Here is an 18,261-nt window from a genome sequence, read left to right on the forward strand (position 1 = left end):
CAGAGTCTCCACCTCAAAACTGTTTCACTGTCTTATATTGAGTGTTGTGAGCACATGTGCACATGTGTTGTTTTATGTGGTTCTTTATGAGTTGTTTTGAAATCAGATCTTACTTTAGCTTGGGAAATTTTATTCTTTGATAATTTTATCAGTTAGAGCAGGGCTTCTCAACTTTGGCAATATTGGCATTTGGGTCGGGTTGGATAAATCTTTGTTTGGGGGGGCTGTCCTATACGTTATAGAATGTTTAGCAGCATCCCTGGCCTTTACCCACTAGACGTCAGTAGCAGTCCCTACTACTCGCCCAGTTGTGACAACATCCTCAAATATTGCAAGAGCGCCGTAGGAGAGCAAAAATCACCTCTAGTTGAAAACTGCTGAGTTAAAGTGCTTTCAGTATATGTAACAGGATATCTAGTTCAAACAGCCTTAAGTGATAAAGATGACTTAATTTGCTCAAGGAACTAAAAAGTCAGAGACAGGAAGTTTCAGGAGCAGTTTGGCTGTAGCTAGGCTCTGTTTCCTGCAGTTCTTTCTATTCTGCCTCCTCCGAGTCTTGTCTTTGAGCTCAAGTTGGTCTCCCTTAGTGGTTGCAAGATGGCGGCCAGCAACCAGAGCCGTGCTTCCTGGTTCACATCTGGGGGAGAAACGTTCACTTTCCTCAACCGGCTGAAGAAAGCCCTAGCTTGGCTCTGCTTGTGTCCCCCCACCTCCACCCCCTTAATGAACCGATCACTGTGAAAAGATGAATGGGATGCCCCTGCATAGTTTAAGCCAATGAGGATCCACCCCTGGAGCTAGTTAGTCCCACCCAAGAGCATAATTGTTACATCAGAGAGGAGGTGGGAAAGGATGATTACAGTTACTCTTTCTATTCTCTTCTCTTTCTAAGATTATCTATTATTCATCCATTGCATCTTTTTTTTTTGTCTTCACATCTTTTTCCCACTCGTTTTTTCCTGTGTATTTTGAGAACAATTGCTACTTTTTTCTTGGAAGCCGATGCTTTAACTAATTCTGCTCTCATTGCTTCCACTATGGACTTCAATTCTGCTCTCACATCTTTGCTTCCTTGAAACCCGTGGGTGGTGGTGATCTACCTCTGCTCTCAGATTCATTTCTCTCTGCCTTCCTCTCTCTCTACTTTGCAGAGAACAATTTCCTAGGCTTTTTAACCAACTGGTTGCCTGCCAGGTTTAGCCAATGGCAGGAAATTGGAGGTAGGAAGGACATTTCTCCCGCTCCCTTCTGCTGAGGTGCTATCTCTGGGAAGTGACTGCATAGTTCCTGTGACTCTGGCTTATTTGTGGCTACAGCATTTGCTAGGTGACCTTCATTCCTGGGATCTGGTAATACCACTTCTTTCCTGTGGCTTTCCAGGGATGTATAGGGGGTGGTAGTGGCTACCTATGTTTTTGTAACTAATTCCCTGTATTAGATTCTCTCAGATTGAAATATCTAGAATGGCTTAGATTTTCATATTACATATTTCTTTCTCCTTTACTTCTGTGTTCATCTTATACTGTTGCCTTCTCTTACAAATCTAATTTTTTATTTCATAGAATTCACATTCTTTTGAGTTTTGAGATGATAAATCAGATGCTTTTGATTTGGCTTCCCAGCTTTTCTATCTTTTATTTCCTGAAGTAAGCATTTTTCAAAAAGTCATTTTTTTGCTACCTCTTAACTTATGCTCCTTCCTTTTTCATGGGGCTATATTTGTTAGTTTCTCTTTACTACTCTTTAAGTGAAAAGGTCGAATGACATCTGATACTTGCTGGTTTACAGAGTGCATAAATGTCTCTAGGGTCCCCTGCTGTCCACCTGGGTCACCTGGGCTCTGTTACAATCTCTCTCTCAAGTTTTAAGCCGGCAGCCCCTGGCCATATTTCTTGTTTCCAGAAATCATTCAGCAGTATCAATGTGGCTTTTTTGGACTGAAGAGGGATCTTTTTAAAATTTCTGCTCCCTGATTTGGATTCCCACAATATCATGAGTTATATGGGGATTAAAAAGTATGCAATGTGTGGTTAAAAGAAAAAAAAATTCACATATCCAAATCGCACCTCTGAACCTATCAAAGTAATGTTAGGACTTTACCATGAGTTTTTGCAGTGTACACTACCACTGTCATATCTAAACACAATGTGCATAAATGAAGTAATAATAGTTTAATAAGCATAAAGCATTACCACATACCTTGTTTTGTTACTACGTTCTGACATAAGTAGCCATGGAAGTTTCTACGATTAAGCTATTTAACAAAGACCAACGCTTTACTTAAAAATTCTTGCTTCTGTTAGCGTAAGACCATTATAAAATTTTTATTTCTATAAAATACACAAATGTAAGAAATGCACAGAAACAGTGGGAAAGTGTGTGCAGGAGCTGCCCTTGCACATTGTTCATTCTGGACAAAAAAGTAGCTTTGCCTGAGATGCAGTGATCACAGACAGTCACACTTTGCACGTACTGCTGCTGTTTACCTCAGTGGGCGTCTATGCTGTGCCAATCGATGGTGGCCCGGGGGTTTCTAGATCTTGAAGCAGGCTGTGATTTGTCCCTTGCTCAGACTACATCATTTCTGAAATGTTTACTGCCCATGGCTGTTCAGCCTTTGCCTCTTCCTGCTGTGCAGGAGTCCTTTCCTTATTCTTTTTTAGCATCAGTTTGATTCTTTGAAAATTCTGCTTTCAGGGAAATGTCAGATGTTGGGTTCCTTCATATTTACCTTAGGATTTCTGGTGACAGAAGAGAGTGTCAGTCGTTTGATCCAGCAGGAGGTGAGTTGCAAATAGTGCTGGTAGCAGTTGCCCTGGACCCCGTGGAGAAGCTCGTGCCCAGGTCTCCGTTGTGTTTCTTCCTCGTGAAAACCTTCCCCAACTCCCAACAGGCACTGAGGAACTTGAACTGCATTCTGCAAGCTGTACCTCGGGAAGAGAGAAGACAACTCGTCTTGTCGGAAGGCTCGTGTCGTCTTATGTACGTGACCTTGACCCGATTAGGTGGTGACGTAAGGGCAAAATCTCTCCGGGTTGTACCACCTCAGTCTTTGTTCTCCTTGGGTGTTTGGGGTTGTTGGGTTGTTTTTTTTTTCTTCCCCATCAAATTTGTGCGGTGAAATGCTTTCTCAGGCTATAGATTATTTTTCATTGTGAATGTGAACTGGATTAGTGACTCATGGGAGAATGTTAAGAGTACAGACTGTGGTGCCAGACCTCAGGCTTCAAATCCTAGTTTGGCCACTTATGCTGGTTGCTCCCCTAGAGCACAGTCTTAGCTCACTACACCTCAGTCTGCTCATCTGTAAAATGGAGTCAACTTTAACACTGATCAATAGAGTTATTGTACAGGTTGAATCAGGCAATCCATTGAAAGCCATTAGCACATTACCTGGTAGAGAGCAAATGCTCAAAGGTTACCAGCTATTACCTATACCAATAGGGCATGTATTGCTTTTCAAGGGATGGATTTTGGGGTTTTTGGTGACCCACTCACAATTATGTAGTTCCTGGGACATAGAAATTTGGAGAGAAGGTTGTAATGTGTGACCATGGGAAAAGCAACACCAGCACCCTGTTTTGAAATCTGAACCTAAACCTGTGACTGTGTGCTGACCACCAGCCAGCATCAGTGACATCACTGTGGCACACCATCATTCGAGGGACATGCAGCCATGACTAGCAAGAGGCAGGGTGACCCAGTTTATCATAGTGTAGACCTGAAAGACGGGATTGGTGAGCATGGAGCTCATCATGTTTGTCCTTTTAATTTGTCTTTGCAGGATGCAGTGTTTTCTCTTCATTTTTCCTACAAAGTATTCATTGAATAGATTAGTTAATCATTACCCTTAGTGGGGTACTTAGATCTGGAGAGAAGCCGACCTGATGTTTTCTCCTAAGTTTTCAAACTAATGCAGTGGTCCTGCCTTACTGTTTGAGTGTTCTAGTCTAGTTCTTGAGTGTTCTGCACTTCAAGTCAAATGTAAAATCTGCAAACATAAAAGTAAGCAGAACTCTCAGTGATGCTGTTCTAAGGCTTCTATTTAATTGTGACAAATCAATCCATTTATTATGAGAAACTGAACTACCACACGATTTCTTAAATCCATTCTTTAACGTGAGAGTTATTTCAGATATTAAAAAATCAACATCAACACCTGTTAGCATTTAACTGAAATTCTTAAGTGAATATGCAATATGGGAGTCTGTGTTAGTTACAGTAATGTGATAACTTAATCCCATTACATCTCTAACTTAAATTCATCAGTTTTTAAAATAAGTTCCAAAAGCTTATAGGAAAGACCCACAGCACCTACTGTATCATTTCTTCCAGGTGTCAAACTATGTTAAAAAAAAAAAAAAAAAAAAAAGGAAGAAGGTATGCATCCTCACAGGCTGGTGAGGTGACTGTAAAATTCCAGGATCTTAGCATTTGATGAATCCTCAGAGATCATCAAATTATAATTCACTTTACAGAGGGAGAAATAGAACCTCAGAATGTATAGTAGCTCTAGCGTCTTTGTAAAAAGTATATGTAAGTCATTAATATATAAACTTGACAATTTTTCCATAAAAATGTATTTGTGACGTTGAGGAAATTTTGACAATGAATTTGAAATACTTTCAAAAATATACATCTCGGATTAAAATTTTAATGCCAATATAGTAGAGTTTTACTTATGTTCATCTCAGTAAAATGAAATTTATCTAAATGTTTCAGGAAAGACCTTGCAAGGACAATCTTGACTGTGGGTGGTAAGAAGTATTAAGAATTTTAAATGTTAGAATGTTAAATATTGGACATTGGGGGTTTTATGAGCATCTTGGAACTATGGGGAATAAGTTATGGTCAAATTAAAAATAGAAGTTAGGATTTTTATATTTAATTTATGATGAAAGCGTTAAGCATGCTAAAACCATAAAGAATAATTAATGAATATTCCTTTACTCACCAATGAGCGTAGTCAAATTTGATCCTTTTTCCACATTTGCTTCAAATCCTTTTTTAAATAAATCAGAGTTACAGGTAAAGCCCCTGTGTCCAGATCCCCATCCAATTCCCCTCGCCATTTGTAGAGGTAATCCTTTGACTTGGATTTGTTTTTCATTTTCAAGAATATTTTTGTAAGCAACATACATTATTGTTTTTGCAAATTTAAGTTTGCATATCCAGCTGCAACCTGCTTTTTACCTTTAAAATTGTTTGAAATCTAAACGTGTCGATATGTGTAGTTTTGTTTATCTGCTGTGAAATACTACAATTTCTTAGGATTTTATTTTTATAGACGTATTTAAGGCTGGATAAAGCTGCTTTTTAAACAGTTGAGGTACAGTTGATGTATAATATTATATAAGTTACAGGTGTACAATATAGTGATTCACAATTTTTAAAGGTTATACTCAATTTACAGCTATTATAAAATATTTGCTGTATTCCCCATGTTGTACAATATATCCTTGTAGCTTATTTTATACCTAATACTTTGTGCCTCTTACTCCCCTACTTCTATCTTGCCCCTCCCCCCTTCCCTCTGGTAACCACTAGTTTGTTCTATCTGTGAGTCTTGGACAAAGTTGCTTTTGATGAATGTTTTAATGTATCTAAAACATAAATTGCAGAAATATCATTTTTAAAAAATTCATTGTATACTGACCTATCATTTGGATTTTCCCCTAATATTTCTTACAGATGAATTTAAATGATTATAATTGCTCCAGGATGTGTCTTGCTGCTTATAACTATGAGACACAATGCTGGTCTTCTAAGATGGACCTTCTTAGAGCAAATGCTGATCTGTGGAACTGATTTTTTCTTTTGCTTTGTGCCCAGAATTATCCATGTCTGCCGTATTTTTAATCTCTAGATTATGACCAGCAGGTGGCTCTTTGTGAAGCATTGTGTAGACTGACCATGAGAAGATCAAGGGAAAACTTTGTCCATCAGTGGTTTGAAGATGATACCATTGCTGAGGCTTTCAAAGAAATTAAGGATCGAGAATTTGAGACGGTGAGATTCTTGGTCATGAAAATTCCATTTAATCAATATTTATGAAGCATCCTTTCAGCGCCTTCCTGTATGTTGGGCTCAGGGGAGGATTTTTTTCTTAAATGTGATTACGTCGCCATTCTTAAACTTCCTGTTTCCCACTTACGTGAAATAACTTGAGGGTAATAGAAACAGAATACCTGTGGACCAGATACCAGCATACAGTTAGGACATCTTTACAGGAAGCTTAGCCTGGAGACAGAACTGTGTGAGTTTGATGGATCCAGTCAGAGACAATGTCATGGAGCGGGAAGTGATTTTCAAGAAACCTTGAAGGGTAGGGAGAGTTGGAGAAGAAAAGAATGTGCATTTCAGCCTTGCAGAGAGCAGCTGGCATGACGACAGGAGGCTGAAGCTGGCATGGGTGCTCTGGTGGCAGAGGAGTATTATGGGGTGCTTGTGTCGTGAGCCCTCCAGCCTTCACATTTTGGAAGAACAATAATTTTCGATGTCTTCCATGCAACCCAGCCTCACTGTGATTATGTCCTCAAGTAGCACAGACGTAGTTTATGGCTTTGCTGTATACTCACCTTTATCCTAAAATAGCTAAAATGTTGTCCCTCTCCTTTAAAAAAGTTCTTAAAATGAGGGTGATTCTGTAGGAAAAGCTAAAATTATTAGTAACAGTGCTCATGTTGAACAAAGCTTTTCTGGTCAAAACTGCTGAGCACTTGGGATTTGATTAAATCCGAACCTTCAAATATATTATTAAATATGTTAAATTTGACTTTAAACCCATTGCCAGATCTGCGGTAGTTGTTTAGCCAAGATGCAGTTTGATCTAAATGGGAATACCATGAGTCGGGTTTGGGTCCCACCTCCCTGACTGATGTGATTTATACATTTTGGCAAAGTAGTTGACTTTTGTTTTTTTTAAAAATTTTTCATTGAAATACAGTTGATGTACAATGTTATATGTTACAGGTGTACAGTATAGTGATTCACAATTTTTAGAGGTTATAGTTCCATTTATAGTTATTATAAAATACTGGTTATATATTCCCTGTGTTGTGCAATATGTCCTTGGAGCTGATAGTTGACTCGTGAAGCCTGAGTGTTCTCATCTGTAAAATGGGAATAAAACCAACTTCAGAATTGTGAGAATTAAATGAGAGAAACTAAAAGTGCCTGAGATGTTGTAGGCACTCCAGTATGAGTTTCCTTTCCCCTCTGTGTGATTCTCATCTGCAGGGAAATTAGGGGAACATAAGACAAAAGTAATTATCCTCTTTCTCAAATCACTTTCCCCCTAGAGCCATCAGCTTCTTAGTGGAACTGCTTTTAGATGAAAGCTCACATTAATGTCCATTTAGTGCTGAATCTAGACATGGCGTGTGAGGACTGTTTGACTACAACAGACAGTCCTTGCTAACAAAAGGGATAAAAGTCTGGATCAGTATCTCTTTGGTTTTAGAAATTTGGGGGTAACAGTTTGCCTCCCTGGTCGCTGTTGGTTGGGAGAACTATAAACGTATTCTTTATTCTTAGAACCTTTAGCAGGAGAGAGATTCCAGGAAGGAGCAGGTTAGAGAACTCCTGATAAGGAAAATCTACAGTGGTTAAATACACCAGAATAAACCCCAAATTGATAAGTTTCATGGGTTTGTGGTTGGCTTGTGCTGGGGAGATGGTAGGGAGATGGATGCCCTGTGGGTTAGTCAAATATTACAATCCAGGTCATCAGTAAGAGGTATCTCTCTTGCTTGTTCCTGCACATAAAACTTTTGGAGACCTAAGCATTCCTCAGCTGCAAGTCTCATGGCTGGGGGTTCAGAACATGGGTCTGGAGCCTCCTCTTTGTGACACAAAGTATTATTTTAGTTATCGTAATTAATAATGAATCCTTGTGAAGCCTTGTGATGTCACTGGATCCTGGAAATGTAGTAGCAAACACTGGCCTCTACATGCTGCAAAGGGTAGTATTGAAATTAAATATCTTGATTTTTTTTTTAACAAAAAAGTTTGCATTATTTACTTTGAAGGATTGTAGACGGTTTCTCAATCACCTAAATGACAGACTTGGTGACCAAAGAAGGTAAGACGTTTCTCTGAGCTTTACTTTATTGACTAATTCTATTCTGAAAATGTCTAATATTAAAAAAAAATTTAGGATCTGTTTTAGGAGAGAATGTAGGATACAGAATTTACTGAGCATTACTAAGTTATCCATTGAGTAGAAACCTCAGAAGATTAGACACATTCTGCCTAGTGATTCATTCGTGTGTGTTTAAAAATGATTTCTATCAGTCTTTAACATATTTATTTGTGATTTGGAACAGTTGTAACTTTATATCCTCCAGGGAAATTTTATGAAGAATGATTTCCTATAGATCTGAGGTTACTAGGGAAAGACGTATTATGGACAGTTAAGTCCTTGATGAGAAAATATTGGCTAAATTCACTCCTTTCATTAGGACTCTTGCCAAGCAGCTGGGTTGAGGTATATATAGTACCAGAAAACCTGGCTTGTAGACTGCCAGATGGAGATTTGAATTCTGCCCATGGTAGAATTCATGGTAGATCTCCATTTGTAGGTTTGAGAGCCCCTTTCATACTTTGTACCAAGGGACATAATGGTGTACCTAGTTATACATGCTTGTTTATAGAACATCCATAGGTCGTGTGTGCGATCCATACATATTTTATTTCACTTTTTAATTGTGAGGTGTTTTGCAGGGTCTATTCATTTCCATGCATTGCTGCTTTTGCTGATGAGCATGAGGTATGTTTGTTTCTCTTTCAGGGGCTGTGAGGGTGGGGGGTGTATAGTGAAACCCATAGGTAAGTTTACATCAGGCCAAACGGCTCTTGCTACACAGAAGGGCTTTTTTAAAAAAGGAAACTTGCTTCTCCTCTTAGGCCTCAACTCTGACGCTTATTATTGAAGAGCCCTAGTGTTACTTCTACATAAAGGAATTTTAGGGTTTATACTGCGTTCATGAGGTCAGTTACAGGAACCTTGCCTTATTTTATCCTATTGATGAACAACATTATTCACGCCTGGATTGGAGGGAATAGGGCAAGTCCATTGCTTCTTTCCACCCAGTAGATACTTCCCACTCTGTCCCCAGCAATTAGGGCCACTCTCCTTTCTCTAGATCATTCTGCCTTGTACTTTATAGTCCAAAACTGAACAGTCTCTTTTCACCCCCTTCTTTGGTTTCTAGAGGCACAAGGTCCGTCATGTAAAAGTGCCCCAACTTGCAGCATCTCAGTTTCCGGGTAAACTTTTCAAAGGTCTCTGAACCTGGACTGTGCTGAGGTTTCCTGGATCATGTCTCTAGAATGTTCTAGTTAACCATTTCATTGTTTTGGGTTGAGGGCCCCCTTCTTGGCCTCTGTGAGCTGAGCCGTTAGCTCAGGACTACATTATACATTTTCTCTCTAGAACTGATTTTGGTAGCCTGATTCCTGTATTTCAAGTCTGTTTTTCTTTCTGGTTGTCTGAGGATTCCAATCTCTGCTTGCTTCTTCTTTCTAGGACTTCTAAATTTCCATCAGCTTCAGTAGGGGTCCTTACACTGGCTTCCCGTGACATAGACTTGTGTTAAAACCTTTGTTCGTATAGACGCCAAGGGGAGAAGGGGGTGGGTGGTGGTGGTGCTGTGATGAATTGGGAGGTTGGGATTGACATGTATACACTAATATGTATAAAACAGATAACTAATAAGAACCTGCTGTATAAAAAATAAAATTTAAAAAAAAACCCTTTGTTCAACTCTATAGCTGTTAAAAAGTAGACACGTATGATGGAACAATGGCCAAGAAATGCTGTTTACTGGAAAACAAGTGGAAGAATAGTTAAGTCTAGTGTTTGTCCCATTGTTGAGGAATAAAAACTTTGTATATACTTCCTGAGTATGTCTAGAACACATCTGGGAAGAAGCAAAGGCATTGTTAATGGTTCCTATGGAAAGGTACCTATGGGAATTTGAGGGACAGAGAAGGAGATATTTACTCTTTCTATTAGCATCATATTGTTTGAATCCGTCTTTCCTTTTTTTCTTTCCGTCTTTCTTTCTTTCCTTCCTTCTTTCTTTCTTTAAGAGCGTATGTTTATTTTATAATACAGTCATTTCTTGGTACCCATGGGGGACTGGTTCCAGGACCCCTCGTGGATACCAAAATCTGCGGATATTCAAGTCCCTTATATAAAACGGCTTAGTATTTGCATATAATGTACACACATCCTCCCATGTACTTTAAATCATCTCTAGGTTACACCTGATACCTAACACAATGTAAATGCTATGCAAATAGTTGTCAGTACAATGTAAATGCTATGTAAATAATTGCCAGCATATGGCAAAATCAAGGTTTGCTTTTTAGAACTTTCTGGAATTCTTTTTCCTAAATATTTTCAATCCACATTTGGTTGAATCTTCGGATTCGGAACCCGTGGATACAGAGGGCTGACTGTAATCAATTAAAATGAAGATAATTTGAAATCTTCAGGTCTTAGCCTTATTCTAACATATGGTAAGTTAGATGGCAAGTCACCATTTATATTTGATCACAGTACCTCCTTTGCTAGAAGTTTCTATCCATAGGCAGTGTGGATTGTTACTGCTTTAACATAGAACAGTTTTCTCTGTGATTCGCACCAGAAAAAAAAAGTTTGTGTGGTTAGAGTTATCTGACACATTTAAACATCTATTAAATTGCTAAGTATAGTAGGGTTTTTCCAGAAATAGATTGGTTATATAAAATTGAAACCTTCCTCCTATTTTGCAGAAATGAGTAAGGCAATAGACGGTGGCCCTATAATCTTAAAGTAGGGTTGTTCTCGGAAAAGCAGTTCTGTTTTTAATGGAGTAATTTTCATTTGACCCTTTCATATGATATTAATGCTGAAATTATATCTTACAGATGAGAAAACCTGCAGATGAAAAATTAGAGAAATTTTGGATTGATTTCAACCTAGGAACTCAGAGTGTAACTTTTTATATAAACAATCCTGAGGTAATCATGTTCGATTCCTGTTTAGACCTAAGTGCGTAGAGAGTGTTTATATCCAAGTATGTGTTATGTGCTCATGAATTTCACTTATTTTTTTCCAAGAGCGCTTTATGGGACTCAGTAAGACTTTTGAAGGAAGCAATGATTAATTTCAGCATAATAGGTAAGATGTTAATTCTAAACTACCCCGCATTTAGTCCTGAGTATTGTTTCTGTTTACAGTTGCAGTGTATGTTTAGTTAATTCCCGAGCAGACTTGCTTGCACTTGACATGGAGGGGAGGTGGTGAGTGCTGTGGACAGAAGGCTGTGCTCAGGGCAAAAGATTAGTGAGTCCTCCACTCTGTAACTTTGGGGTTCCATGACTTGCCTGGTTTTCTCGTTGTAAAAATGATTATGGTTCCTCAACAAACTGAAAATATCATCACCATATGATCCAGCAGTTTCACTTCTGGATATATATCCAGAAGAATCGAAAGCAGGACTCGAAGAGAATTGCATACGAACGTTCACTGCAGCCTATTCACAAGAGTCAAGAGGTAGAAGCAGGGACTTCCCTGGTGGCGCAGTGGTTAAGACTCTGCACTCCCAATGGAGGGGGCCTGGGTTCCATCCCTGGTCAGGGAACTAGATCCCACATGCATGCCGCAACTAAGAGTTCGCATGCTGCAACTAAGGAGCCCACGAGCCGCAACTAAGGAGCCTGCCTGCTGCAACTAAGACCTGGCGCAACCAAAAAAAAACAAAAACAAAAGAGGTAGAAGCAACCCAAGTGTCCATCGACAGATGAATGGATAAAGCAAATGTGATCTGTACCCACAATGGACTATTATTTAGCTTTAAAAAGGAAGGGCATTCTGACACTTGCTACAACATAGATGAACTTTGAGGACATCATGCTAAGTGGAAAAAGCTAGTCACAAAAAGGCAAATACTGTATGATTCCACTTACATGAGGTATCTAAAGTAGTCAAATTGATAGAGACAGAAAGTAGAATGGTGGTTAGTTACCAGGGGCTGCAGGGAAGGGGAAATAGGGAGTTGTTTAATGGGTACAGAGTTGCAGATTTGCAAGATGAAAAGGTTCTGGAGATCTCTTGTACAACAATGTGAATATACTTAGCACTACTGAACTCTACACTTAACATTTACCTTGTCAACCATCTTTATGTTTTGTACCACCATTTTTTAATTTATTTTTTTTTTTAATTTTATTTTTTTATTTTATTTTTTAAAATTTATTTATTTTATTTATTTATTTTTGGCTGCATTGGGTCTTTGTTGCTGTGTGCAGGCTTACTCTAGTTGTGGCGAGCAGGAACTGCTCTTCGTTGCAGTGCGTGGGCTTCTCATTGCGGTGGCTTCTCTTGTTGCGGAGCACAGGCTCTAGGCACGCGGGCTTCAGTAGTTGTGGCCTGGACCAGGGCTCAAACCCGTGTCCCGTGCATTGGCAGGAGGATTCTTAACCACTGTGCCACCAGGGAAGTCCTGTACCACCATTTTTAAAAATGGTTATAGTACCTGCCCTCCCTTTCCCACATATTTATACTAATAATTGGGTATGTACAAACTATTTAAATATCAGCCCTCTGACTCCCCCTTCTTTTTTAAAATAATTAAATAATTAATTTTTATTTTTGGCTGCATTGGTTCTTCGTTGCTGCACGCAGGCTTCTCACTGTGGTGGCTTCTCATTGTGGAGCATGGGCTCTAGGTGCGCGGACTTCAGTAGTTGTGGCTTGCTGGCTTCAGTAGTTGTGGCTCGTGGGCTCTAGAGTGCAGGCTCAGTAGTTGTGGCGCACGGGCTTAGTTGCTTCGCGGCATGTGGGATCTTCCCGGACCAGGGATCGAATCCGTATCGCCTGCATTGGCAGGCGGGTTCTTAACCACTGCACCACCAGGGAAGCCCCGACTCCCCCTTCTTAAATCTCCATCATTCACCTTTCTTCTCCTCTTGGTAGGTAGAGTTGAGGGGCATGGAGTCAGGAGTGATCCTTTTCTGGGTGGGTAGAAGTAAGGTATTGGTCCAGTTCAGTATTTCAGATATAGTCACACTTGACCAGGATTCCTGAATTGGGTCTTTTAAAAAATAAAAGGGGCTTCCCTGGTGGCACAGTGGTTGAGAATCTGCCTGCCAATGCAGGGGACATGGGTTCGAGCCCTGGTCTGGGAAGATCCCACATGCCGCGGAGCAGCTGGGCCTGTGAGCCACAACTACTGAGCCTGCGCGTCTGGAGCCTGTGCTCCGCAACAGGAGAGGCCGCGATAGTGAGAGGCCTGCGCATCGCGATGAAGAGTGGCCCCTGCTTGCCACAACTAGAGAAAGCCCTCGCACAGAAACGAAGACCCAGCACAGCCATAAATAAATAAATTAATTAATTAATTTAAAAAACAAAATAAAGGGGTGTTTTGAAAATAACTCAATACACATAATCATTTTTTAAGTAATTGGCTTTACTAAAGAGTTAAAACTAAATACTATGCAATTATGTGGATTTTATACTTCTTTTCACAAAGGATTTAGGGCAGCTTGCATATTTATAACAAAATAATAGAAATGGAAAATTGGAACCACAAACAAGAATAAAAATGTCTATCATGAAGGTTGATCTGGCCACCATGGAGATTCAAATTTGGTGCTTAGCGCTTCCCTGGTGGTGCAGTGGTTAAGAATCCGCCTGCCAATGCAGGGGACATGGGTTTGCACCGTGGTCCGGGAAGATCCCACATGCCACGGAGCAACTAAGCCCTTGCGCCACAACTACTGAGCCTGCGCTCTAGAGCCCGCGAGCCACAACTACTGAGCTCACCTGCCACAACTACTGAAGCCCACGCGCCTAGAGCCTGTGCTCCACAACGAGAAGCCTGCGCACTGCAACGAAGAGTAGCCCCACTCTCCGCAACTAGAGAAAGCCCGTGCGTAGCAACGAAGGCCCATGCAGCCAAGAAGAAAATAAATAAATTTAAAGAAAAGAAAATAAAATTGTACAATTAAAAAAAAAACAACAAAAAACAAATTTGGTGCTTAGCTTCCTGAAAGCTAGGGTGAAAAGTATAATGGATAACATGATTCTCATCATACAAGTCCTGGAAAGAACAAATCCATCCTTCCTGGCCTTGAACTCTTAACTGAAGGTTCTCCCATGGGACTACTTAGGATAAGGTAATCCTTCCTCAGCCCTGAGCGTTCCTTGCTGGAATTTCTTGTGTACATAAGTTAACTTTGGTGTTTTGTTAAAGGGTAATTTTTGAAAAGGTAAAATCATGACCCGCATACAAATATAAAATAGATGTGGGTAAAAGATTTCATTAATTAATGAGCAAATTAATAAGATGTAATAACCAGGAGAATACAAAGAATCACAGATATAAGCAATGCTGAAATTAATTTACAAACACATGTATGACTAGACTGTTGCACTCCACAGACACAATTAATTTGAATTTATATGAACAAGAATCACTTGCATTATTATTTTTAATTTCTCCTGTTACACACTAGAAAAAGAGGGAAATTTGGGCTAGATTAGGCAGTAAAGGAAGTGGCAGAAGAGGAGGAGAGCCTTTCACCATGAAGCTCTGGGAGAGTGAAGGGACAGTGAAGACTGCCCGCACTTCAGATGCTAATCGCAAGTCTCAGGTTGACACCTGTACTTCTGACCAACTGGCTACCAGTCAGAGGTTCCCACAAGCTCCTCCTCGGGTTTGAAACTTGCTATAATGGTTCACAGAACTCTGGGAAACACACATTTACATTTACCAGTTTATTATAAAAGGTATAATAAAGGATACAGATGAACAGCCAGATGAAGACAATACCCAGGGCAAGATCCAGAAGGATCCCAAGTGCAAGGGCTTTTGTTTCTGAGGAGTTGGGGTGCATCGCCCTCCTGGAACGTTTGTGTTCACCAACCCAGAAGCTCTCTGAACCCTGTAGCTTGGGGGTTTTAATGGAAGCTTTATCATGTAGGCATGATGGAATATTAACTCAATCTCTGACCCTTCTGCCCTCCCTGAAGGTTGGGGAGCTGGAAGTTCCAACCCTTTAACCACACCTTGGTCTTTCTGGTGACCAGTCCCCATCCTTTTTTTCTCTTTTCTAGAAATATCATTGATATGTAAGCAAAACTGTTTGTTTTTTTTAAATTTTTTAATTTAATTTTATTTATTTTTTATACAGCAGGTTCTTACCAGTAATCAATTTTATGCACATCAGTATATACATGTCAATCCCAATCGCCCAATTCATCACACCACCCCCCCCACCCCCCCGCCGCTTTCCCCCCTTGGTGTCCATACGTTTGTTCTCTACATCTGTGTCTCGATTTCTGCCCTGCAAACCGGTTCATCTGTACCATTTTTCTAGGTTCCACATATATGCATTAATATACAATATTTGTTTTTCTTTTTCTGACTTAACTTTACTCTGTATGACAGTCTCTAGATCCATCCACGACTCTACAAATGACCCAATTTCGTTCTTTTTTATGGCTGAGTAATAATATTCCTTTGTATATATGTACCACATCTTCTTTATCCATTAGTCAGTCGATGGGCATTCAGGTTGCTTCCATGACCTGGCTATTGTAAATAGTGCTGCAATGAACACTGGGGTGCATGTGTCTTTTTGAATTATGGTTTTCTCTGGCTATATTCCCAGTAGTGGAATTGCTGGGTCATATGGTAATTCTATTTTTAGTTTTTTAAGGAACCTCCATACTGTTCTCCATAGTGGCTGTATCAATTTACATTCCCACCTACAGTTCAAGAGGGTTCCGTTTTCTCCATACCCTCTCCAGCATTTTTTGTTTGTAGATTTTCTGATGATGCCCATTCTAACTGGTGTGAGGTGATACCTCATTGTAGTTTTGATTTGCATTTCTCTAATGATTAGTGATGTTGAGCATTCTTCCATGTGTTTGTTGGAAATCTGTATATCTTCTTTGGAGAAATGTCTGTTTAGGTCTTCTGCCCATTTTTGGATTGGGTTGTTTGTTTTTTTAATATTGAGTTGCATGAGCTGTTTATATATTTTGGAGATTAATCCTTTGTCTGTTGATTTGTTTGCAAATATTTTCTCCCATTCTGAGGGTTGTCTTTTGGTCTTGTTTATGGTTTCCTTTGCTGTGCAAAAGCTTTTAAGTTTGATTAGGTCCCATTTGTTTATATTTGTTTTTATTTCCATTACTCGGATGTGGATCAAGAAAGATCTTGCTGTGATTTATGTCAAAGAGTGTTCTTATGTTTTCCTCTAAGAGTTTTATAGTGTCCGGTCTTACATTTAGTTCTCTAATCCATTTTGAGTTTATTTTTGTGTATGGTGTTAGGGAATGTTCTAATTTCATCCTTTTACATGTAGCTGTCCAGTTTTCCCAGCACCACTTATTGAAGAGACTGTCTTTTCTCCATTGTATATCCTTGCCTCCTTTGTCATAGATTAGTTGACCATAGGTGTGTGGGTTTATCTCTGGGCTTTCTATCTTGTTCCATTGATCTATATTTCTGTTTTTGTGCCAGTACCATGTTGTCTTGATTACTGTAGCTTTGTAGTATAGTCTGAAGTCAGGGAGTCTAATTCCTCCAGCTCTGTTTTTTCCCCTCAAGACTGCTTTGGCTATTCGGGGTCTTTTTTGTTTCCATACAAATTTTAAGATTTTTCTGTTCTAGTTCTGTAAAAAAATGCCATTGGTAATTTGATAGGGACTGCATTGAATCTGTAGATTGCTTTGGGTAGTATAGTCATTTTCACAATATTGATTCTTCCAATCCAAGAACATGGTATATCTCTCCATCTGTTGGTATCATCTTTAATTTCTTTCATCAGTGTCTTATAGTTTTCTGCATACAGGTCTTTTGTCTCCCTAGGTAGGTTTATTCCTAGGTATTTTATTCTTGTTGTTACAATGGTAAATGGGAGTGTTTCCTTAATTTCTCTTCAGATTTTTCATCATTAGTGTATAGGAATGCAAGAGATTTCTGTGCATTAATTTTGTATCCTACTACTTTACCAAATTCATTGATTAGCTCTAGTAGTTTTCTGGTGGCATCTTTAGGATTCTCTATGTATAGTATCATGTCATCTGCAAACAGTGACAGTTTTACTTCTTCTTTTCCAATCTGTATTCCTTTTATTTCTTTTTCTTCTCTGATTGCCATGGCTAGGACTTCCAAAACTATGTTGAATAGTAGTGGTGAGAGTGGACATCCTTGTCTTGTTCCTGATCTTAGAGGAAATGCTTTCAGTTTTTCACCATTGAGAATGATGTTTGCTGTGCGTTTGTCATATATGGCCTTTATTATGTTGAGGTAGGTTCCCTCTATGGCCACTTTCTGGAGAGTTTTTCTCATAAATTGGTGTTGAATTTTGTCAAAAGCTTTTTCTGCATCTATTGAGATGATCATATGGTTTTTCTTTTTCAATTTGTTAATATGGTGTATTGCATTGATTGATGTGCATATATTGAAGAATCCTTGCATCCCTGGGATAAATCTCACTTGATTATGGTGTACGATCCTTTTACTGTGTTGTTGGATTCTGTGTGCTAGTATTTTGTTGAGAATTTTTGCATCTATATTCGTCAGTGACATTGGTCTGTAATTTTCTTTTTTTATAGTATCTTTGCCTGGTTTTGTTATCAGGGTGATGGTGGCCTCATAGAATGAGTTTGGGAGTGTTCCTTACTCTGCAACTTTTGGAAGCGTTTGAGAAGGATGGGTGTTAGTTCTTCTCTAAATGTTTGATAGAATTCACGTGTGAAGCCATCTGGTCCTGGGCTTTTGTTTGTTGGAAGATTTTTAATCACAGTTTCAATTTCATTACTTGTGATTGGTCTGTTCATATTTTCTATTTCTTCCTGGTTCAGTCTTGGAAGTTTATACCTTTCTAAGAATTTGTCCATTTCTTCCAGGTTGTCCATTTTATTGGCATAGAGTTGCTTGTAGTAGTCTCTTAGGATGCTTTGTATTTCTGCAGTGTCAGTTGTTACTTCTCCGTTTTCATTTCTAATTTTATTGATTTGAGTCCTCTCCCTCTTTTTCTTGATGAGTCTGGCTAAAGGTTTCTCAATTTGTTTATCTTCTCAAAGAACCAGCTTTTAGTTTTATTGATCTTTGCTATTGTTTTCTTTGTTTCTATTTCATTCATTCATTTATTTTTTTAAAAAAATTTATTTATTTATTTATTTTTTGGCTGTGTTGGGTCTTCGTTTCTGTGCGAGGGCTTTCTCTAGTTGCGTTAAGCGGGGGCCACTCTTCA

The 18,261-nt window shown here is 39.2% G+C and overlaps 1 protein-coding gene across 1 annotated transcript in view; it reads left to right on the top strand.

The window, feature by feature from the left end:
- Window positions 1–18,261, top strand: part of SYCP2L (synaptonemal complex protein 2 like) — a 70,830-nt gene that overhangs the window by 8,419 nt on the left and 44,150 nt on the right. The window contains exons 7-14 of the mRNA XM_061194826.1: window positions 2,698–2,783; window positions 2,894–2,982; window positions 4,723–4,757; window positions 5,867–6,009; window positions 8,031–8,083; window positions 8,725–8,770; window positions 10,918–11,010; window positions 11,110–11,170. Coding sequence (XP_061050809.1) covers window positions 2,698–2,783; window positions 2,894–2,982; window positions 4,723–4,757; window positions 5,867–6,009; window positions 8,031–8,083; window positions 8,725–8,770; window positions 10,918–11,010; window positions 11,110–11,170 — 606 coding nt within the window. The remainder of the gene's footprint in view (window positions 1–2,697; window positions 2,784–2,893; window positions 2,983–4,722; window positions 4,758–5,866; window positions 6,010–8,030; window positions 8,084–8,724; window positions 8,771–10,917; window positions 11,011–11,109; window positions 11,171–18,261) is intronic.

This window comes from Eubalaena glacialis, chromosome 7, assembly GCF_028564815.1.
Source record: "Eubalaena glacialis isolate mEubGla1 chromosome 7, mEubGla1.1.hap2.+ XY, whole genome shotgun sequence".
NCBI lineage: Eukaryota > Metazoa > Chordata > Mammalia > Artiodactyla > Balaenidae > Eubalaena > Eubalaena glacialis.